The 23,869-nt window shown below is 45.7% G+C and overlaps 1 protein-coding gene across 5 annotated transcripts in view; it reads left to right on the plus strand.

Annotated features, from left to right (window-relative positions):
- Nucleotides 1-605: 605 nt before the first annotated feature.
- Nucleotides 606-23,869, plus strand: part of KDM4A (lysine demethylase 4A) — a 40,323-nt gene continuing 17,059 nt past the window's right edge. Inside the window, exons 1-11 of one of the 5 annotated variants that reach the window (XM_019751089.3) lie at nucleotides 606-735; nucleotides 3,133-3,309; nucleotides 3,951-4,126; nucleotides 7,519-7,633; nucleotides 8,878-9,071; nucleotides 11,187-11,236; nucleotides 12,012-12,115; nucleotides 12,512-12,649; nucleotides 13,346-13,590; nucleotides 14,316-14,515; nucleotides 15,603-15,979. In XM_019751089.3, the coding sequence (XP_019606648.3) occupies nucleotides 3,172-3,309; nucleotides 3,951-4,126; nucleotides 7,519-7,633; nucleotides 8,878-9,071; nucleotides 11,187-11,236; nucleotides 12,012-12,115; nucleotides 12,512-12,649; nucleotides 13,346-13,590; nucleotides 14,316-14,515; nucleotides 15,603-15,979 (1,737 nt within the window). In that variant the 5' untranslated portion in view covers nucleotides 606-735; nucleotides 3,133-3,171. Of the gene's footprint in view, nucleotides 736-955; nucleotides 1,034-1,094; nucleotides 1,312-3,132; nucleotides 3,310-3,950; nucleotides 4,127-7,518; nucleotides 7,634-8,877; nucleotides 9,072-11,186; nucleotides 11,237-12,011; nucleotides 12,116-12,511; nucleotides 12,650-13,345; nucleotides 13,591-14,315; nucleotides 14,516-15,602; nucleotides 15,980-23,869 lie in introns of those variants that run through there. The other 4 variants (XM_019751092.3, XM_019751090.3, XM_074334583.2 and 1 more) reach the window with 4 other exon arrangements.

Raw genomic sequence — 23,869 nt, forward strand, 5'->3', positions numbered from 1 at the left:
AATGGCTCTAAGGACATCTCCCCTTAGGACCTGTCCTAATGACCCGCAGAGCTCCTTCCCATTCAAGAACTGCCCCCATTCAAGGAATGTCCGGTTTGCCGGCGAGTAAGGGGTTTCCCAGGGCACGGGACTTTCAGTTTTAAAAACCGAGACAGTCCCAGGTAAACCGAGACAAGTTGGTCACCTTATCAGGAACTCCGTGACCTCGGAAGCTGCCCCTAAGTGTCCCCAGCGCACTTCTATCTTAGGCAAATGTCCTACTCACCCCCCAAAGGTTCTGCCACCCTTTCATTAGAATCATCCTACAAGAACCTCACCGCCCTTACCCTTCCGGACCATCTCATTTCTAGGCACTCGCCTCTTTTTATCCTGATTAGCTATGGGTGGCCAGAAGCCCGCCTATGATTGGCCAGTTCCACGATTCAGCCGAGCTGCTCAGTGGCCGCGGTCCCCAATGGTACAGCATTTCCTCCTGGCAACAGCCCGAGCCGGCGCTCATAGGCTGAGCCGACTTATATGCCCAGACTGTGGGCGGCTGCAGCGCGTGCTCATTGGTTGTTTAAAGGTTTATAGCGGCCCTCGGATTGGTTGACTCTGTGGGGCACTGTGCGGCTGCGCAGAGGCCGACTTTAGAGGAGGTGGAGCTTCGTTCTTCGCCAGATGGAAAAAGCAGTGAGATCGGCTAGTGGCAACAGCAGAAGCTGGGCTCAGCCCTGCCAGGACGGTGGGCTTTAGGTGAGAACCATAGGGTTTTGGAATCCTTTAAGTTTGTTGTTGCTGTGGCCTCGACCGGGAGCTTCGGTGGGGGAGGGGTGTGTGTGTGAGGGGGGGGTGCCACCAGTGAGTGATGGGCACGGCTATCAGCCAATGGAAGCAGGAGCTTCTAAAATGGGTCCTGAGATTGGTCCTTTCCAATTACTTATGGCCAATGGACGTCGGGAAGGGGGGCAGGTCTACTGGGCCTTATTTTCTTCCTGCGGCCGGGCCCCACTAGCCTAGGCGGCGGGGCCGGGAGGGGTCGTACCTCTATGCGGTGAGGTTCGGGGACTTTGGGAGCTGGGGGAGCTACCTTGGGAGCGATACCGCGGGAGCGGCTTGCGAGGGGAGGGGAAGAGAGTTTGAAGTGGTTAACAATAGCTACCTTTATTGAGTGGTTAAGTACCAGGCCTAGTGCTTAGCGTTTCGCTTGCATCATCTGAGTTAATCATAGCAATCCTGCCGGCAAGGAGATTGGGATCCCCATCTTACAGGTGGAGAAACTGAGGCTCTGGAAACTCATACAGCCAAGGCTACACAGCTAATAAATGGCAGGTCTGTATTCAGAGTTGTTTTGACTCCGGAGCCGGTGCTCTTAAACCACTAGGCTTTGTTGCTGGATGGGAGAAGGAAGGTGGCAGGGAACAGGAGCTTTCCCCAGAGACTAGATTGGGGGAAGGGAATTCTAGGGTTGAAGAAAGGGAATGAGCAACTGAGGTGAGGGTGAGGGAATCAGTAATTCAACAGTTAATGAGTGTCTGCGTTGTGCCTTGCATTGTTCTATGCATCCAAAGATGCATAAGGCCAGAGGCGATCGGGCCTAATACTGGGCACGGGCACTAACACTGTTTTCACATGACTGAATCCTTTGGTAAAATTTGCAAAAGTAAGATATTTTGCATTCTTTTTTAAAAAGAAGGTCTTCAAAATTAAGTAAACTTAAGGTTCCTCCACACTTGAATCTCCCCTTGCAAAGGGCTTAGTCTAAGGGGCGGTTATGATCTAGGCCACATACAGGATTGTGGGCAAATGTTCTGATATGTAAAACAGGGATTACAATATACCTGCCATGCAAAGGTTTGGCCAGGTGCATGAAAAGTGCTTGGGCAGGAACACATTTTTGGTGAAATGGAAGCCTGTGAAATGCGGGTGGTGGTGGGGTCCTGTTCTCTCTTACCTTAGGTCTGCTCCTTGCTATCTTCCCAATCTGTCACTGGATAGCTGGTAGGTTGGAGGCTGTTTCCTCCCTTCTGAACTCTCCAGCTTTCAAGGGTACTCTTGGAGCTGAACTATGGCTTTGGGGCCCAGATTGGGGGAGTTCTAGAGTTTCCTAGAGGAAGAGAGATTATTGCTTCTAAACTGACTCCTTTTAGCCAGTATGCTTGGTTCTTAATCATTTAAAGTAGTCTATTGTGGTGCTTGGTAATGGGAATGTACCCACTTAGCTGGAGGCCTCATCTAAAAACAAAGTATTTCCCCTTCTCCAGTCAGTGTTGAAGTTTGCTCTGTATTGCTTAAATTTTGTCCTTTGAGTTCTGAGTATAGTGCAATTGAAGTAGTCTTTAGCTTGACTTTATTAACTGCTGAAACTGCATTTTGGTTTAGATGTGAAAATAATTTCACTTTAGGGTTTTAAAAAATCATAGCTCATGCTACTAATATCAGAGTACTTATTAACCCTTAAATTTTGTAATCTTGTAGCTAAATAAATTTCCTTAGGAATCTAGAATCCCGTTTTAAAGCTGTGCTGGAGAAGGAAGCCCGTAGGTTGCTTTTAAAATCTGGTTGTAGTATATTATGTTTAATACTCTTAGAAGCAGTTAGCAAGGTGTGAATAAGGGAGCAGTTTGAAAAGGTAAAATACGGCCAGGGCAGCTGTATTGTTAGATAAGGACCAACAACCAAATAATTAGTTAACTTTTTTTTTTTTTTTTTAGCTTGAAACAGTATCTCCATTTAAATGAGATTTGCATACATGTAATTTTGATACATCAGGTTCTTGTAGGAGCCTTTTCTCTCTGTATTTCCAGCTCATTTAAATAATTTTATCTAGAGGCAGATTCCAGGTTTGAGGTCTTAATGCTTCTTGAGAATTCCCACATCATCTTTTTGGTGTTTTTTTTTTAACTTTTATTTAGTTTGCTTTTCCAGGACCCATCAGCTCCAAGTCAAATGGTTGTTTCAGTCTAATTGTGGAGGGCGCAGCTCACAGTGGCCCATGTGGGGATTGAACCGGCAACCTTGTTAAGAGCACCGCTCTCTAACCAACTGAGCTAACCGGCCACCCCATCTTTTACTGTTTTCAGCACTTATATTCCCAGCATTTAACTTTAATTACGTTTTATATAATTTTGTGCTCTTAATGTATTTCTTCAGATTCCTGTTTGACCAAAGTGACTTCAGAAAGGAGGGAAAATGGCTTCTGAATCTGAAACCCTGAATCCCAGTGCTCGGATAATGACTTTTTATCCAACTATGGAGGAGTTCCGGAACTTCAGTCGATACATTGCCTACATTGAATCCCAAGGAGCTCATCGGGCTGGGCTGGCCAAGGTGAGGGGTGGCTTGTTCTGCATGGCTATTGTAAGACTTCCTACGCAAATGTGGAAGAACTGAGTTTTACTGCAAGCCAGGCAGGGTGATTGAATTGAGTGTGTGCTGTCCTATTTGCACGTTAATTCCTTTCATTAACATCAGAAGCATCTCTTTCGGTAAGAGGAGAGCTTGGAATCTTTAAAAGGGAAGGAAAGAGCCAGTGTCTCAGCCCCAGCTGCTGTGGAGATAGTGCTTGAGTGTTTTTTATCTGTCATTGAGTGCTTGTGCCATTCAACTTCTCTTGTTCTTATTTCACTCTCAGCCAGGACTCTGATAGTAATTTGGCTTCCCATGTGGACTTTCTGTTAGATTTAGAGAGTCAACTCTTCAACCTCCTCTCGGTTCCCAGATACGATACTGAGGCTGAGCATAAGTATTGCTTACCTTAGGGCATGGCAATTAGGCAGCTAGTTGGTAGCACAACTGGATCAGGGTTAGCATGACAGTGTGACTTGCTGTGTTTGGTTGAGCATGGTTAAATCAAAGTAACTTTCTAGTAAAACTGACTGTTAGGTTGCATAGCTGCCTACACACTTCCTGGACGCTGACTAGCTTCCCAGGTTTCTGATCTGTCTCTTTGTTTCTTGTGTTCACCACAGGTTGTTCCTCCAAAGGAGTGGAGACCTCGAGCATCCTATGATGACATTGATGATTTGGTGATTCCTGCCCCCATCCAGCAGCTGGTGACTGGGCAGTCTGGCCTCTTTACTCAGTACAACATACAGAAGAAAGCCATGACTGTTCGAGAGTTCCGCAAGATAGCCAATAGTGATAAGTGAGTGAAAACACGTTTCTTCCTTTACCTGTCATAGTATCTAGTACCTAACATCTCATCCTCTTAGTAGCTGTCTTCAAGGCTGCTACCGTCCTACTGAAGACCAGTTTCCTCAGCTCTAACTTCTGCTTCTGACCTTTTTATGGAAGCATTTCCTCTTCTCAGTTCTGTGTCACAGTGTAAACGTGTCCATATTCTTACATAAAGTAATTCTGTTGTTTTGCCATCAGAATCATTCTTTCTTTTTTAAATTAAAGTTTATTGGGGTGACAATTGTTAGTGAAGTTACATAGATTTCAGGTGTACAATTCTGTGTTACATCATCTATAAATCCCATTGTGTGTTCACCACCCAGAGTCAGTTCTTCCATCACCATATATTTGCAGAATCATTTTCTGACTCGGGTAAATTGCAGATTTGCAAAGGAGAAAGTTGGAGTTGGTTCAGAAGGAGCATTTGTCAGATGTATTGATACCACCTACTTATCCAAAAGTGGTGTTAGTAGTTTAATCTCTTCCTTCTGGGTCCTTCTGTCTTTAATCATGCTCAGAATGTTCACTACCCATCAAGCTGCTATCTCTGCTCCATTTTGATATTATCACAATGTGAAGAAACTACCAAGCTGATTGCTGTTTTCTCTCACTCCATTCTTCATCATCTGTCCATTCTGGTCTCTGTTAGAAATGTCGTTCTTTGTGTAGGCCTGCTGTTTTCAGTTGTTTTTCTCTGCTGTTTTTGTTTTTTTTACATTTAGCTCATTTGTCCTCAGGTGTATAGTGAGTAATTTTGTCTTTCATTCATCAGCTCTCAGTGCCCCTTCGTAATACTCTTCCTTGGATCTTCTCCCTTCCCGCACTCTTCCTTATTTTTGAGTTTCTACCAGGAATTCTTCCCTTTTCCTTGCTTTGTTTTCCTGGGCCTTTCTGATGTACACACATCTTGATTTCAGTCAGTCAGACATGTTGTGCCTTCACTGTGTGAGAGCCCAGGGCGAGATCTGTAGATTGCCAGTCTTCACACTTTTGGAGCGTGACTTTATGCGCCTTATCACATCAGATCTCTTTTTCTATTTCTGCGTTTTCCTTTGGCTTATCACAGTTTTAAATATGGTCTTCCAGTTTTATTGACAGCTTAACTCTTACAACATCTATATTGCTGGCCAACCTGCTATCTAATGAGATAATTTATGTAATAGCATGTTAAGTGTGATACGCTCTGCATCTGAGAGGCTGTCATCCTTTATGTGTGATTTCTAGCTGTGCATGGGGCCAAGCACACCTGCCTTGTATTTCACACGGTCTCCACCAGAGGCCTTAGCCTCCTGTGCCGGGCCTGTCTTCTTGTGAACCTATGGGAGGCCTTTTCTTCTTTCACAGCACCTCTTTTTAAACTAACCAGTTCTGTGTCTTTTCTTTTCATCTGAAATACAACAAATTCTTATCTTTGATTGCTATTTGCATGGTCAACCAGCTTTAAGAAAACCGAGTAGGTAAAATCTAAATTTATAAAGCAGATCGGTTGGAGGTAGAAGAGTTATTTATATTTCAAGAGGAACTTTAGAATGCTAAACTTTATTATTCATTACATTGACATTAAAATGCAAGGCAGTATTTAAAGGAAGATTCGTTTTTTTTACTCCTCCCATTATCCCCACACATTTCACTTTGGTCTTTGCTTCCGCTCTGTCCATTCATGGTATTTTTTTTTTGCCATTTTAGTTATCGTGTGCATTTTCAAATACTTATTAGGTTTATACATTACTCTTTCAACATTGCTGTTAATGATTTTTAAGTGGTTTTAATTTAAAAAACATTTTTTTGTTGTTGTTGGGTAGGGTGTGTGTGTGGTGGGGGGAGGAAGAAACTTTTCTCTACCCTTTTGGCTGGTCCAATAATCAAATAGACATGAGACAGATTAGCAACAGAATGTAACCAAATTTATTACATACATATATATGGGAACTCAGCATACATGAGAGAGTCAGAGATCTTACATGCATAAGAGGTTTTTAGTTTTTTAAAAGATTTTTTTGGAGTAAATTATCAGTGTGTGGTTATTAAGCTAAAGAGTATAGATATTTTTTATGGCTTTTTGCACACACACACACCATATTTTGCTGTGTATAATGCGCACTTTTTTGCTGAAATTTGTGAGGGAAAAATAAGGATGCGCATTGTACATGGGTAGTACTAATTCCATATCTGTATAAATGTTTTTAATTCTTTTATTTATGATTATGAGTTAAAAGTGTAATAGTAAGTAAATAAATCAATAAATGCTGAAATTCCTTTATAATACAAAAAACAAGTACCTAAATATAAACAAATAAAAATTTGAATTAAAAAATTAAAACGAAATATTTTTAACCCTGATAGTGTGGTCCAGAAACACGGGTGCGCATTACACACGGGAGCACATTGTGCACGGCAAAATGTGGTATAAACGTATATATGTGCATATGTATATTTCCCTAAATAGAACATTTGGTGTGCAAAAATCTGTTTTTATAATTTTATTAAAATATTTTGTTTTTAGGCACGATTATTTGTTGAATGTTAGCCACTGCATTGGGTGTTGGGAATGTAGCAGTGACAATACAAATGAGCCTTCTTGGAGCCACTTCCTTTACACGAGTGCAGGGAAGTGAATACTTGGTCAGGACTTAGCTCTTCATGGGCTGGTGGGTTTTGGTTGTCTGTGGGTATACAGTTGACCCTTGAACAATGCAGGAGTAGGGGGCACTGACCCCCCCCCACCTCATAAAGTTGAAAATGTGCATATGACTTTTGACTCCCCCCAAATTTAACTACTAATAGCCTGTTAAGCCTTACAGATGACAAACAGTCGATTAACACATATTTTGTATGTTATGTGTACTATGTTCTGTATTCTTACAATAAAGTAATTTAGAGAAAAAAAATGTTACTAAGAAAATCATAATGAAGAGAAAATACATTTACAGTCTTTATTGGAAAAGAAATCCATGCATAAGTGGACCTGCACAGTTCAAACCCGTGTTCAAGGGTTGGCTGCACAGTGATTTGCGGTTCTTGAGTCTCACAAGTTTGTAAGCCTAGTTTCTTTCTGGGTGGCCAGGCCATTCCTGACTCTAGCAAGGTGTGGTTTTAGTAGAATCTCTTTAAAGAGTTGAAGACAATGTATTTCTTAAGGAGGATGGGCTTATGTCTTCATGTATGCTACCTTCTGTGAGCCCAGAGCTCACAGAAGGGATATAGAGGGAGTTCCTTTGTATTGGAGCCTTAAAAGCCAAGGTTATGTTATATTCATTAGAAATGTCTTGCTGTTCCTGGAATGGAAATGTGTCTTGTGTTCATAATGCCTAATGACTTTAGTCCCTCGTAAGTGGTTAACACTTCTTTTACTTTTGAAAGGTACTGTACCCCACGTTATAGTGAATTTGAAGAGCTTGAACGGAAATACTGGAAAAATCTCACATTCAATCCCCCAATCTATGGTGCAGATGTGAACGGCACTCTCTATGAAAAGGTGAGACTCACAAGGGTGCAGCATTTTTGTAATTTTGTAATGTCATGCCATTTTTATCTGCCCAGCACATAGTAGGCCCCTAAAAGCTATTTGCTGAATGGGTAGATGAACAAAGGAATGATCTACCACCAGCTGAGGTGCTGTGATCACTTAATTGTGGGTATTTTTGCATGTGACTGAATTTTACTTCTCCCACTTTACATGTGAATTGGATGATGATGTATTCTTTGCAAGGGCTGTTGGAATAGTCCGTGGGTGGTAGCTGATGAGTTCTTAAAAGGGTGGGATCTCAGTAAATGAATTGTTGGGGGAGGCAGTGTGGTTTCTGCAGAAAAAAAGATCACTGACTAATCTGATGAAAGGGGCATATATTTAAGAAGAGAAACTTATTTAGATTTTCAGAACCCTGAAACCAGATTCCATAGCAAAAGTTGTTTTAACAAATTGCACTGGCTTGGGATTTCGTGCTTTTTGGCATACAGAACAGCCTGAGAGACAGTGTAAGGAAGGAATGTTTGGGACCGGTTTTGGATGAGTAAAAAACCTGTAGGGTGTTTCAGGGATTATCTCTGAATAATTTCAATGTTTTTGTAAATTATTGGAAGGAAGTAGTTTAAAAAGTGTATTCTAAGTTTGTTGATGACAGTTTTTTGGGTAGTAGTAAGTGAAGCTTAGAGACATAAATGGCAGGAAGGTACTGTCAGGATCTGGAACGAGGAGCTACAAAAGCAAGGCATAACCAGCCAGAACATCCTGTAGGAAGTGGGCTCCTAGCTAACCGTTACAACTCAGGTGAAGGATTTGGGTGACATTGTCGACTTTTTACTGAAGACCTTGCCCAGTGGAAATTTGGGCTAGAAAAGTCACAAATTGGTGTAGTTAATTTCTGTGTTTTGTATTTTTTTATGGTTTAAGAGTTTTGTCCTATTTTGACCTAAGTTTCTTTAGCTTCAGTTCAAACTCTTCCTCTTAGGGTTTAGAACACATTGCTGTCACCTCCTTATTCACTTTTCACATACTAGTGTTGTTCGCTGAATGGCATTTTCCCTTCAGAGGTATAATGGCGTCAGTTCCAGTGGTGGCTGTGAGTGAGTCAGTGGTCTTCACTTCCATGCTGTTTTGACATTATTCCATATTTTTGTTAGAGGTGACAGCTCATCTGTGACCTACGCTATGATTTGTAGGTTCAGAGCCTCCAGTTTATATTCCATATAACTTGCCCTGCACTGTCATTCCCTTTACAGCACGTTGATGAGTGGAATATCGGTCGGCTGAAAACAATCCTGGACTTGGTGGAAAAGGAGAGTGGGATCACCATTGAGGGTGTGAATACCCCGTACCTGTACTTTGGCATGTGGAAGACGTCCTTTGCCTGGCATACTGAAGACATGGACCTATACAGCATTAATTACCTGCACTTCGGAGAACCAAAGTCCTGGTAAAGTCAGCCTGCAGTTGGCATTGGGGCCCCTCAGGAGCAGGGCTTCTCAGCTTTCATGTGCCTAGGAAATGCCTCCGGATCGTGTTCACATTCAGACTTTGGTTCAGTAGGCTTGGGATGGGACTGGCATTTTACATTTTAAACAGACTTCCAAGTGATGAGATGCTGTTGGAGCTCTGGTGCTCAGGCCGCCTTTTGAGTAGCAAGGCTTGAAAGGGCAATTAATACAATTAATACCATTGTAGGAAAGCATATGTTGGCTGAGCGACTGAGAGCCACAGAGGCTCTTGTAGGCTATCGCACGGCTTTCTAAATTTCTTTTTCTGTATAGGCCTGAGGCCTTTCTTAGAGACAGATTTCCAAGACTGGAGTCACTCCTTCAGATGATAGAAAGCTTTCTTTTCCTCATGGAAAAATTATGTGGTGAGCAGCAGTGTATGCTTAACACAAGAGAGGATGCAAGGCTACTCAGGATATGCTATCCAGGATGTTCTCATTTTAGCTGGGGAGACAAAGATTTGTTCTCTCTTCCCTCCCTGTGCTCAGTCTCAGCATTTAGTGATTAGTGAAGGTGCTACATTCAACAGCAGTGAATAAGACAGATGAGGTATCTACCCTCACACAGACGGGATAGAAAGTGTGAAAAAACAATAACATGGTGTGAGAACAGCTCTGATGGGAAACGGTGCTGTAGGTCCACATGGGAATGGTGCATAAGGGGGTGAGGTGGGGATCAGAGAGGGCTTCCTGGAAGAGGTGACAGTTAAGCTGAGACCTAATAAATGAGGAAGATGTAACGGGGTGGGATGATGATGGAGGGTTCAGGAGAGGGGAGAGTGAAGGAAGTGCGTCTAGGTGGTTGGAACAATACATGCAGAGATCCTAAGCTGACAGAGAGCATGATGTCTTCAGAGAACTAGAGGAAGTTCATAGTGGTTTGGGTGTTGTGTACAAGAGGGAACAGCATGGGTTGTGTTATGGGGAGTCATGAAAACTATCCGTCTTCATTTCCTTTTCCAGCATCTTCAGCCACATCCTTTTCCCAGGGGTTTCCCTTTCAGATACTTTCCAGTTTCTAATCTGGGTGGGGGGAGAGGGGAGATTTTTTTCAGCCTGTGATTACCCACTAACTACTGTCCCATTTTCTTCCTTAGATGACTAGAGTGCTAGAATCTGTAAATGTAGCTTTTGTGTCTTCACCATGTTTACTGCAAAGTTCCCTGAAATTGTATTTCCGTTCTCATGTCAAGAGCAGGTTTTCTAGTTATTACATACACTGTTTAGGTCATCTGAAGTAGAACTCCAACTTCTGTGCAGGGTGCCTAATGGATCCTTAAGTCCTTTAGGTGACAAACATTTTCCTCAGCTCCTCGTCTGTTTTGTTTGGGATGGGAAGTTTTTGGTTGTCTTTAGACTCGATTATAAAGGTTAAAATAGACTTAACTGTGAATTTCAGAATATAAAGTTTAGCATATGGTTTTTTGGTCTTTCTCTTTTTGAAGAGCATTTTCTGTGGTGTGTAGCTAACCTGCTAGGTGGAGGAGTCATTATTGGGTAGCCAGTTATGTAATTAGTAACTTACGGAGATGAAGGGAAAATAGGTTCAGCAGCAGGTACGGGGCTAGGCGTCTAAGTCGCTAATCCATTTTTACCTTGTTTTTCATTCATCTTTTATCCTGTCCCAGTTAGGCCTTTCAGGCTCTGCCAGGAGCACTTTAGTGCCATCCTTCCATTTTTATTTCATTTCATTTCATTTCATTTCATTTCATTTCATTTCATTTCATTTCATTTCATTTCATTTCATTTCATTTCATTAACAACATTGTAAAGGAGAGCAACACTGAGTGATACCTTAAATCCTGGCTCATGGTAAATATTCAATACATGTTTTGTTAATGAATGAATGTAAAGAAATTCACTCACACGTTCTGTGTGGCCTCCCCACTCTTCTGCCCAAACAGTCTAGTATTTCATTTCTCCAGAGTCCTGTCTAGGTTTTGGAGTTGGGAAATTGAAAACTCGGATACTTGGAGCTGTGTTGAGAGTGGGAATGAGCCCGCTAGCTCCAGTACTGTCCTCTGTTCATCATCCAATACTTCTATGTGGTTGCAGGTACTCCGTCCCCCCTGAGCACGGAAAGCGGTTGGAGCGCCTCGCCAAAGGTACTGTCTCCTCCATAGCTGAGTCAGACCCTCTTAGGAGCTGTGCTCGCTGCTCTGAAGTGTCCATTCTCTGTGGTCAGATTCTCACCTGGCCCTTATCAGGCCTGCATGTTGCTGGGGGGGGCGGGGGGTGTGTGAGCCAGACTGCCAGATTGTTGCTCTTAGCGGAGCAACTGAAATCAGAGCCTTTTTCCACTTTGTCCTGGAAAGGGACTTAGTAAATCCTTCTCAGACTGTTTTTGCCTCATTTTTATCAAGCATGGGTGTAGTTGACCAGTGATAATATACCAGTCATATTGGGCCTGATTCTTCTCCCAGAAACCCAAATGTCAAAGTCAATTGAATTATTTTATGATTTGATTCTTTAAGTGGATCTTGATAGATTTATACCTCTGGACAGCCCATTTCGAGAGAGCTTGTGTAGTCTATTCTGTAGTAGATGTGTTATTAACAAAAGACTTGTGATACTGGTGAATGGAAAAAGGTCCTAAATAGCTTCAAAACTCTTTATAAGAACAGAGGCCGCTTGAGTCATCCCAATTCCCCAAGCAGAATTTGATTACCCATGTAATGGCCTTCAAGGAAGGGAGCTCAGAGGCTCATTGGAGAATCTTAGAATTGGCCTGAAGCTAGAAGGATCCATGGAGATCACACTAGTGATTCATCCTCCTTATTGTCCAGACTAGACGCCCAGAAGTAAAGTGAAAATTGATGGTAGGGTTACAGAGCTAGTGTGGAGCAGTGTGTTAACCTGTGCCCATTTTCAATTAAACAGGCTTTTTCCCAGGAAGTGCTCAAAGCTGTGAGGCTTTTCTTCGCCATAAGATGACTTTGATTTCCCCTTTAATGCTGAAGAAATACGGAATTCCTTTTGACAAGGTGAGCTAATTTACATACAAGAGTTCTTAGGCTCACACGGAAACCACCCTTTCTTGTCTGTGTTTCACAGAGGATCTTTATTCTAGTTCATCACTCAGTGCCAGGTGTGGGCCAAAGCTAACCTGTATAACAGCACTTTGATCTCAGGGGATTAGAGGTGGGGCTACTATACCTTCCCAGAGGAGAGTGAAATCCCTGTGACCAGTGTTCATTTGGAGGAATGGTTCCTATAGTCATGGCATCTGAGATGTTAGGGCTTTGCATTTTACACAAGGCACCAGGACCCCAGTGGTCATATGACTTATCCTTGGTCGTTGGGTTAAGTTGAAGCAGAGCTGGAGCTCCGAGTTCCAGTCCTGCCGTCGGGGCAGCTGCTTCACGTCTGCTCTTGTTCAGGTGACTCAGGAAGCTGGAGAATTTATGATCACTTTCCCGTACGGTTACCATGCCGGCTTTAACCACGGCTTCAACTGTGCGGAGTCGACCAACTTTGCTACCCGGCGGTGGATTGAGTATGGGAAACAGGCGGTGCTGGTGAGTCTGCTTGGCTGCTTCACTATCGCACCACGACTGAAAGCGTCTGGTTCCTGTTAGGTACACTGGCTGGTGATTAGAACTTTTCCTTGAACTTCTGAAATTCAGAAACAACGTGGCTGGGAATGTGCAAAAGTGCCCAACACCTTGTGTTCTGTTAAAAACTTGTTCAGATTTGGGATGTGTAAAGTGAGGTTTCCAGGCTTAAGTCCGTTGGGCATTGAAACCACACCCCCACACATTATATTTCTTGCTGTTAGCCACTCTGGGATTTCTCTGTTGAGAAATTCTTAGGGGTTTAATTTTACTTGCGGGAAACAGCAGGGCTGGACCTTTGACCAGGAGTAGATTCCCTTGTTTGGTCCTGGCTTGGAAAGGTATCAAAGCGAAGGTGGGTAACGACCACCCGGGTCTAAGGCCAGAGCTGCTTCTCTAACGGTTCCCCACGTGTCCTTGTTAGTGCCCCGGGGAGTGGGAGGTGCACCCAGAACCATGCCCTTTCCGCCCTTTCTTCCCTGCTTTCCGCCATGTTTGAAGTCTCTGCAAAGACAGTATGCCTTCAGCCTGTGAACCCAAACAGTTTGGCTTTAAACTGTCTAGTGCATTTTTCCACCTGAAGGGAGGAGAGGGGATACGGGTTCAGGTGGAAACAGTTAAAATGTGCTCAGCTGGAGCTCTTCCGGTTCCTTGTGACAGTGTTCCTGTAGAAAGGACATGGTGAAGATCTCCATGGATGTGTTTGTGAGGAAGTTCCAGCCAGAAAGGTACAAACTTTGGAAAGCTGGGAAGGACAGCACAGTTATCGACCATACTCTGCCCACGCCAGAAGCCGCCGAGTTTCTTAAGGAGAATGAACTGCCCCCAAGAGCCACGAACGAGGAGTGCCCAGAGGAGGACATGGAAAGGGCTGAGGATGGAGAAGAGGGCGACCTGAAGAGAAGGTACCCAGCAACCCTCGGGCCCAGCTGTTGGAGGGAGGGATGTCTGGGCAGCCCCCCATAACCTGCTGAGAGGCTGTTTCTAAGTGGGGTGTTTGAGCCGCAGCTGAGGGAATTTTCTTCTTGGTAAACGCTCCAGAATCCTGAGAGTGAGGGGTTCAGGCCCTCCTTGTGGCTCTTACCCAGGAATGATAGCATGTGTTGTGGGCCTGTACTCTGCTGAGTCACACACATGCCAGGGCACAGCTCCCTCTGAGCCAGAAAAGTCACTTTTGCTCATCATATGAGAGCTTTTTTAAAAACGAGAGGGTGATTGTGGGAATGAGACTGACAAGAGCGAGGGAGTGGTATCTTGAAGTTGGCTGGTGTCTTTGGTGTCTGAGCCAGAGAATCTCCTGTGAGGAGCACTCGTCCTGCTCCATGCAGGGAAGAAAAGACATTTATGGGGCACCTGCTCTATGCCAGGTGCTCTTCCAGGTACTCTGTACACCTTTCCTTCAGCCTCGCATCAAGTCTGTGAGGTGGGTGGTGATATCCCTGTTTCCCGTTTGATGGAACAGGCTCAGAGGTAAAGTCCCTTGTCTCAGGTCCCACAGATAAGAGGTGGCACCCCAGTGTGAAGCAGGCTGACAGGCTCTGACCAGTCATTTTGGGGTTGTATGTGAATGTGTTTGTGTAAGGGGATGTATATGTGGGCTCTTAAAAAAAGTTTGCCCTCCTCCTTACAGCCTAGCCAAGCACCGTATAGGGACAAAGAGGCATCGAGTTTGTCTTGAAATACCGCAGGAGGTGAGTCAGAGCGAGCTCTTCCCCAAGGAGGAGCTGAATTCCGGACAGTATGATATGACGGAGTGCCAGGCTGCCCTTGCTCCCGTGAGGCCCACCCATAGCTCTGTGCGGCAAGTCGAGGATGGTCTTACCTTCCCAGGTCAGTTGGTTGTATTTTTCCCCCATAACCCTAACTGTTCTGGTCTGTGTCAGATGCCATGTTGAGTCACAGGGTCACATATGAAAAAGGAGAGAGACAGGTCTGTGAGCAGATAGCGTCATTGGAGTATGAGAAGCGGTGGGAGAAGCACTTTGATTAGGGACATACGGGGGACGAGGAACGCAGGGGAATGGCCCCCCTCCCTTTGCCTAGTGAGAGGTCACGGAAACACTGAAGGTTTTGGTGAAGTGACGATGAACCAATTCTCAGTAGTAATTTTCCACGCAGACAGTGAGTGGGGGACGTAGAAAGCACATCCCTGAGAGGAGTAAGTAGCAGGCGAAGGCATGGAGATGGGAAAGGACACGAGCTATTTGGGGAAATGGTGGTGATTTCCTATAATGTGAATATAGGAGTGGAAAGGTAGAAGTCAGGTGTGTTACCAGGAGATGACAGAGAAAGAAGAATGAGGTGATGCAGGGACTGCCTGCCGTCGTAGGTTTGCTCACTTGGAAGCTTGAGAAGTCCTTTGTACTGTGGGAAGGGAGTGGTGTGGTCACGGTGTTCCAGAGCCCTCAGTCACTCAGATGGCTGTTGAGGGTGGAGTTTTGGGGGAGAGGCTTGTATCAGTCTCCACTCAGGCTTGGAGAATCTCTGTGTTGACAATACCTTGATGTGTCTGCTGCGAGCCAGGCAGCACGATGGACTTGGACTCGGGCTGAGCTGCCTTCTGTTCAGGTTTTCTAGCCGGGAGTGATAGATCCTTCCTGAGCTCAGGCCTTCATTTCCTGCAGGAGACTTCTGAGGAAATGACAGCTGCCACTTACTGAGTGTCTGCTGTGTGCTGGGCTATGCTCCATCTTATACACAGAACCCTGGTGGTACCTTCACATTATAGGGGACGAAACTGGAGGCCCTGAGAGGCTAAGCAGTTAGGCCCACATCACGCAGTGACCCTAGGTGACGGAGCCAAAATTCCAAACCAGGCCCTCACCGCCCATGTTCTTTGTGCTTTGCCACTGCCTTTTATGAGGTTCAGACTTGCAGGGGGGATATTGGCTCTGTCCAATGTGTGTGTGTGTTTCAGATTATTCTGACTCCACTGAAGTCAAATTTGAAGAGCTTAAAAACGTCAAACTAGAAGAAGAGGAGGAGGAGGAGGAGGAGGAACAAGAAGCGGCTGCCTTGGATCTCTCTGTGAATCCTGCCTCTATAGGGGGACGCCTTGTCTTCTCAGGTTCCAAAAAGAAGTCATCATCTAGCCTGGGTTCCAGTTCGTCACAGGATTCTATCTCTTCCGACTCAGAAACCAGTGAGCCTCTGTCCTGCCAAGCCCAGGGGCAAACAGGAGTTCTCACTGTGCACAGCTATGCCAAAGGCGACGGCAGGGTCAGCGGGGGAGAGCCATGCACGAGGAAGAAAGGGAGCGCCACCAGAAGTATTAGTGAGCGGGAGCTGGCGGAGGTACGGGCTCTGGGTTGTGGTTGGGGGTGAGCTGCCTGGAAGGGATCCTGTGGAGAAAGGGGGGCTGCAGGTGTCCAAGATGGCAGGAGAGACCCTCAGGAGGGACCTCCAGTCTGCCATTGCTGTGTCATGCAGAAAACCAGGGGGCATTGGCTCACTTCCAGCTTGTTCTTTCCTGGGAGTTCCTTTCTCTTTTCTCTGTGTGACTGTTCCAAAGAATTGCACTGCAGCCTTGGGCAGCGGTGGCCAAGTTGGGTGCATCCTCTGGCCCCTCTGACCCTTCTCGTCTTAGAGGCACAAAGGTTAGAGTGGCAGTGGTTGCAGCCGAGATGTGTGAGTGTTGGGAATGAGCTGGCCTTTCTTACCCTAAAACTCAAGTTTTTTTTCCTTACAAATCTTGACTGCCCTGTAGACTCCCATGAGAATTCCCCCTCCCCCTCCCCACCCCCATACATTCTTTGTCTCCCAGAATAACATTGTTGACAGAATTATTTTGGAGACCAGGATGAATTCCCAAAGCCGTAAATGTGAACATGTTTGTTCAGGCTTCCTCCTAGAACACTGTCACCAAAAGCTATGTATTTTATTTGTTTCTTGTAAAAAGGATCTTGGTGTGTCTGAGTGGGATATAGCAGACCTGTGATGGATGCATCTGGCCTCACACCTACCCAAGTGACCTGTTCTTACTCCCAGCCTTACAGCTTACTTGGGTCAAGTTGCCGCCTTGAGTGGGGGTGTGCGGGGTCACTGGTGGATAGTAGGAGTCAGTGAAGAAGCTCTCCTGTATTCCCCAGCCCCTTGCCTTACCCTTGAAATTTTTATCTTCAGAAGTTAGTGTGAAACATTTCTAAAGTACTATATACAACTAGGATACCGTCAAACCCCATATATATACTCATCTCTCTGTATTAACATGTGGCACGTTGGCTTTATCTTTTCTTGGGCTGAAGTACTAATAGTCCGTAATAAAATTTCTCTAGTCTTCCCACTCCTACCTTTTTGTGGTTGGTTTGTCCCCTTGTCTTTAATATCCAAATAATTTCATAATATCCATATAATATTCTTTCCGCCTCCTTTGGACAGAGAGAATGTCAGGGCTCAGTGTCTGTAGACTTCTTTGTTCCACGTGACTGTTCCTCCATCTCCCCGTGGGTGCAGGCTCATGATGATGACCACCAGGTCTCCTCATGGCCTCTGATTGCTGCTCTCCGTCTTCTCAAGGCAACTCCCACAGGAGAGGGCTTCTTTCCAGCTTGGAAACCAGAATCCCTTATACTCCCTTTTGCCGCATCCGAGCCATTCTTCCTTCACAAAGCTCTCGTGCCCTCGTTCATCCTGCTGTCACGCGACAGGTCACGCTGGCTTTCTCTTGCAGTGTCTTCCTGACTTTATTGCCTGCAGTTGCAATCACAACCACAAAAGCAGCTAACAATAGCAAGGACTTAATATGTATCACATACTTGATATGCATTGTTCAGACTATGTCTGCTTAATTACTGTAACCACAGAATCAAATTTTTTGTGGGGTTTTTTGGGGTGGGGGGGAAGCCAGTAAGTAACACCTATCTTTTTTCCTCCCAAATCAGGAAACAGTTAAGTAATGGATACAGAGTCAGGCACATGGAGCTCAGAGTGGCCCTTTATTACCAGTTAAAATGATTGAAGAAAGTGGCTTTTAACCTGTGGCCGGATGGCCTTGCCGCTCACTTACCCTCAATGAGACAGGTTATCTACCTAGTCGCAGGCAGTCCTGGAGGACATAGGCTCCTTTCACCGCGGCAGAGCCTTTTCCACTCATCTGCCATGTGTTGTGGACGCAGACCAGAACTGCTCCTCTGCCAAAGGCAGATCCCAGCTAAGTGAAGCTCACTAATGTCCAAAGGCTGGGGAGAAAAGCCAGGAATCCCTCCACGTGGAAGGAGGCTGCTCTCCAGCTAACACGCTTCTCTCATTCCACCCCCCGCTCAAAAGCCATTGAGTGCCTTCCTGGCTCCCTTTTATTTCTGTATGGGCTTCCTAGCTGTCATGTGATGGTGATAACCCTTCTTCACTGCACTCCAGCCATCTCTTGCCCCTCCCCCCACTTCAAATTATCTAAAAATGTCTTGGCGGCCTGCCTGTTCACTTGACTCTGTAATCGTTCATGGCATGCCTGCTCTGGGCTAGAACTGTGCCTTCAAGGAGCTCACAGCCTAGACGAGTAGACAGACGTGAGCAAATAATTCTAGTTCTTAGTGACCCATGTTGTGGCACAAGTGGAAGAGTTAGCAGCGCAGCCTGGGGTTGGGGTGAGGCGTTCAGGGAGACTGCAGAGAAGGAAGCATTTTAGCTCGGCCTGAGGTTGGCAGGAGGAGTATGCCAGGTGGGTAGAGTGAAATTGGAGAGGGAGTCTGGGAGAGGAGAGAGTTCTGTCTACATGGTGGTGGTAGCTCATGGCAAGGTCAAAGCATGTGGGGGGTCTACAGTGGTTTATTTGCCTCAGGCATATGGGATTGGAGAGGGCTCTGGGAGGTATTGGTGGAGGGTGAGTCAGGACACAGATCTCGAGGGTCTGCCTCATGCCTTGTGAAGCAATTTGACTGTAGAGTGGTGGTATGAGGAGCTCTGGGAGGTTCCCCGCCATGTGTTTTTAGAAGTTGAGGATTTCCGTGATGCATTGTTTCTGCATAATACATTTTTTAAGTGCACAAAGATGCATGCGGAATAATACAATGAACACACCAATTCTCATCACCTCGCTCTAACAGTTGTCATTATCTTGCCACACATTTGCTTCATCTATCCTTTTTTAATTTGCTCAAGTATTTTAAAGCAAATCCCAGATACTGTGTCATTTCTCCCCCTACTTCAGTGTGTATCTTTTAAAAATATGGGTATTTTCTTAATCACTGTGCCATTATTATACGTAACAGCATTACAAAAATTCTTTAGCATCGAATAACTCGGTCCATAATCACATTTCCCCAGTTGTCTAAATAAAATTGGCTTTACGGTAGGTTTGTTTGAGTCAGGGTTTAATCTAGTCTCACACTTGACATTTGTTTCTTATGTCTCTTAAGTCTGCCTTAACCCGAGGCAGCGTCCCCCTCTTTTTTTACTCCACCATTGACTTAAGAAACCATGTCAGTTGTTCATTAGATTGTCCAGTGAAGGGTTTTTTAAGCTCTGCACTGATGTTTCGGAAGATGATTTTGAAAGCAAGTACAAAGGTTTTTGGATGGGAAGAAGGAGGCAAAATTAGAAACAGCAGAGGTTCTCTTGAAGGTGGAATTAGGGATGATTTTCGCTTCCTACATTTATAAAGTGTTTGAGTGTTTTTCACGATTAATGTTATTTTTATGATCAAATACGTCTACTTCCGGAAAGGAGGGAAGAAAAGATTTGAACAGGGAAACCAATTTGGAACCTGTTCCTTAGTCTGAAAGAGGGTTGTGAGGCCCAGACCGATAGTGGAGATAGGGATGGGGAGCAGGAGGGGGCTTGAGAGCTGCTTAGAAGGCAGGTGCCTAGGACTGCAGGAGGCCGTGGGCTCCGGGGCAGTGCCGGGGTTGACTCGGGTTTCCGGCTTGAGTTGTGGGACGGATAGGGGTGCATCAGAGGAAGATAGAGGTTGTGAGAAAAGTGAAGGGGTGTATGAGTGTGGTTCAGGAGGTAAGTTTAGCCTGGGCATGTTGAGTGTGACCTGCTTGTGAGGTAGGCTGTGGAGATGTGTATACACAGACCTGAAGCTCGCGTGGGACGGGTCCTTAGGTTTGGGCGTCACTAGGGGGTGTCGATGGGCATGGAAGAGCTCATGTGTGGAGCGTGAGGAATAATTTTCACAGTGTGGGTGGAGGTAGAGGGCCCAGGAAGGAGAAGGAGAATGAGGAGAGCAGCTAGGGGTTTGGGGGAACTAGGAGTGAGAACTAGGAGTGTGTCTAGAGCCAGGGGAAGGGAAAGACTGAAGACCATGGGAGCTGTGGCCAAGCTTGCCTCTGGTGAAGGGGAGGAGCCAGAGCAGTGCGGGAGGTTGGAGCCAGGGAAGGGACTGGATCCTGGAGGTCTGAGCAGGAGGGAGGGAGTGCGGTCTGCAGCACAGCTGGAGACAGGAGGGGGGTGGCTACAATGGGTTCATTTGTTTTTTTAATTGTGGTAATGATACATGACATAAAATCTGTCATTTTAACCAATTTTAGTGTACAGTTCAGTGGCCTTAACTGCATTCACTTTGTTGTGCAGCTGTCACCAGGCTGCAGATGGTGTCGAGGTGGGAGGAGACAAGGAGCCCCCCCCCCCCCAGGAATAGTCAGATATCTACCTCGCTTATTGGAGCCCAGCCCTTCGCAAAAGCCACTGCTCTTAGAAACCTTTCATTGCTTCCCATCTACGCCCCTTTCTCCTTGGAGTCCCTGCAGTAATACTTGGCTCTTGTTTGTGTGACCCGTCCATCTTGGTCTCAGTGCAGTTGTCGTAGGCAGGTAAGGAAGGTAAGCCTTAGGAGCCAGGCCTGTGCCACATGCAGCCTTGCTTCTTGAGGCCCCAGTGTGGTCCTCAGGCCTTCACCCATGAGCCTTCTGTATGTGTGGGAGGAATGACTAGAAATTTAGTTTTAGTAAGAAGCCCACATCAGGATTGATTGGTAGAGTAGAATGGGGGACCAACAGTCAAGGCTTGGGGCAGAAGCTGAACCCCTTAACCTGTCCCTAGAGAGGTCTAATAGCATTGTATCTGTATTTGGAAACAGCTAGGTTTCTAAGAGCACCCTTGTGCGTCCCCCCACCCCCCACCCCCACTTTAACCATTCCCCATGGTGTCATGTGGGCCTCTTGGTATTCAGTTTATGTGCCACTGTCTTAAGGGCCCTGGTAAAAGCGCCTTGGTTGACTGGCTACTGAAGCACCAAAACCTTAAGAATTTTCATTTAACTGCAGACTGAGCCACAGTGATGTGTCGGCTGTAAAAGTCCTTAGTTTAGGCTGCTTTGAAAAAGTGAGTTCCCAAAACAAGGAGAGAACAACTGGTTCTTTTCGCTACAGAACAAGCCCCATCAGGAACATTGGCTTTGATCCTGGGGGCCCGGTGTTAGAAGGAGGCACAGAGAACTCAGAGCCTTGAGCTCCAGCTCGCTTGCAGGTGGGGGCTGGGAAGACCCTACCTGCTGTCCCACTCCGTCCTCGTATAGAGCCCTGTGGGGCAACGCTTGTTACACCCGTTTTACTAGTGGGTTGCTCCTGGCCTGGGCTCACACAGCTAGTTGCTTGAGCTAGGGTTTCTGTTATATACTGAGGGAATTTAGAGATTGGAGCACATTGCAGGGAGAGGCAGCACTGAAGGACAGTGTGAATGTCTTGTAGTAGGAAGACCGTTTAGCCAGCAGATTGAAAATGTGTGAATATCATCAAATATTCGAACAGACCTGACTACTTGGTCAGAGGCAGCATGATGGGAATAAAAAGGGTACAGTCTTTAGACTCCGATGCTGTCTCCCTCTGGCTGGGTCCTAGCTCTTGAGATTAGAGATGACGTCTCACCTGTCTGCATCGTCATAGCACCAAGCATGTCTATACCGGGTACAGATGCTGGGCATATAGGAGGCACTCTAAACAGATGTGAATAAAGGCGTCCTCCTTTTCCAAAGCTGCATTCTGGGATTCTTGGTCTTGACCCCTCTACTTCCTCCAGTACTTGGACCTGTAAGATGATCTCCCTCCACCTCCTACCCCATATTCATTTTCTCTTGCTGCTTTAACAAGTTAGCGCCAACTTAGACTCTTAACACAAATTTATTATCTTCTAATTCAGTTTAGAAGTCTGAAGTGGACCTCACTGTGCTGAAGTCAAGTTGTCTGCAGGTCTGTGGACCTTTGTGGAGAGTCCATTTCCTTGCCTTTTCCAAAGCTTCCATAGGTTACCATGTCCCCTGGCCTGTGGCCCTCTTCCATCTTCAAGGGCAGCAATATCTGGCCAAGTCTTTCTTGCATCACGTCACTTTGACACTGACTCTTCTTCCCTGTTCCATTATTAAGCACTGTTTGATTACATTGAGCCCAGCGGATCATCCAGGATAATCTCACTATTTTCAGGTCATCTGATTAGCAACTTTAATAATCCTTTGTCCTGTTAATATATTCACAGGGTTTAGGACTGACCATCTTAGGGGACCATTATTCTGTCTGCCACATATCCTACCTAATAGCTCTCCTTTCACAAGCTTCTTTTCTCTTCTGTAAAACCCTACTCACAGTAGCCCCTATCCTGCAATACAATTGCAAGCACTCTCCTTCTCAAGCTATGATCTCTTTCCTTCCCTTGATCTTCTCAAAAATAGCCTCTATGATGTATTTACTCCTTAGTGCCTTTCTGTCTGTCTGCTGGCACCTACCTCTCAAAGTACTGACACCTCGCACTTGCCAAGTCCTCTGGCCACTTCCTGCTCAGCAATTCTGTACTCTTTGGTCCTGTGGCTTTCCCCTCTTGAAAGCTCTCCCCTCCTTGCTTTCTGTATTCCTCTTACCTCTCCGCTTCCAAATCTCCTTTTCTTTCTTCCTTCTTCCCCGTCTTGGAAGGCTTGGTCTCCAGTCAGCTTATCTTCCACCAATAATCTCATCCACTCCCATGATTTTAATTCTGAACCTGATGCTGAGGATTCCCACATCTGCAGCTCTTACTCAGACCTCATCTCTGCAACCCCGGCTGGATTTCTTATTAGGCCTCGGGCAAATGAAGGACCCACAGAACGGGGCCATGTGAACCACATGAAGCGTGTTTAACTTAGCTTGTTACTCCTCCTTGATCCACAGGAGTTCTCTTAAGTCTCTCCTTTGTAGACTTGGGCTAGAAATCCCCACACCTCTGGTTCCTTTATTCTCATTCCTTTACTGCCTAGTCTCTGCCACTTCCCAGGTTTAGGCCTGTTATCCAGGTGGTCTTCGGAGTGAGGAATGCAAGAAGATTATTGGGGTACAGGAATAAAATAATGAAACTTAAAATCTTAATCCTTTTATGGTCGATTTTTGTTTTAAAATGTGCATAAACTACATTCGTATGTGTAGTTCATTAATAAGTATGCATATGTTGGGGTGCACGTCCCTAAATTATTTCCATGACAGCACTATCAAATAAATTTGGTCAGTATAGATTTTCTAGTTTGTTGTAGCTAAAGAACTCTTTATTTAAGTGAAATATGAATCATTTTAAAAAATGTACATGAGGGCCAGCCTGGTGGCCCAGGTGGTTGGAGCGCCGTGCTCCTGACACCGAGGTCGCCAGTTCAATTCCCACATGGGCCAGTGAGCTGTGCCCTCTACCGCTAAGATTGTGAACAATGGCTCTCCTTGGAGTTGGGCTGCGGTGAGCAGCGAGAGCGTGAGCTGCTGTGGGCTGCGTGGGCTGCCATAGGCTGCTTAGTGCTGCCAGAAACGGCCGGTGCCAGCGTGAGTGGCCATTAGCCATCGTGAGTGGCCAGCAACTGGCGAGAGCTGCCATGAGCTGCTGTGAGCGGCCCACCGATGATCAGTGATCGACTGTCTCAGCCTGGGGGGACTGCAAGGCTCGTAATACCAGCATGGGCGAGGGAGCTGTGTCCTACACAACTAGACTGAGAAACAATGGAGTGGGAGGGAGGTGGAAGAAAGGGGGGAAAATGTAGATGAAAAGCAGGGCTGTTCTGGTTGAAATGGAGGTGGGGCCTTGAGCCCTGCCTGTTTGCTCTAATGGAGGCTCTTGGGGGCCTTTTGATCTACATTTGGAAATCACTGGTACTAATCGATATGGTTCAGCTCTGATTAAAAGTCTGTGATCCTCTGAGTCTTAATGAATATCAGTAGTTAAAGGTCTCTAACGTCCTCAGTTTTCCACCGCATTCCTGCACACGGAGTCTGCCTCGCTCTCTTCAGGTAGCAGGGCTCACAT

The sequence above is a fragment of the Rhinolophus sinicus genome, chromosome 14 (assembly GCF_057876585.1).
Source record: "Rhinolophus sinicus isolate RSI-liver-muscle chromosome 14, RSI-T2T, whole genome shotgun sequence".
Classification (NCBI taxonomy): Eukaryota; Metazoa; Chordata; class Mammalia; order Chiroptera; family Rhinolophidae; genus Rhinolophus; species Rhinolophus sinicus.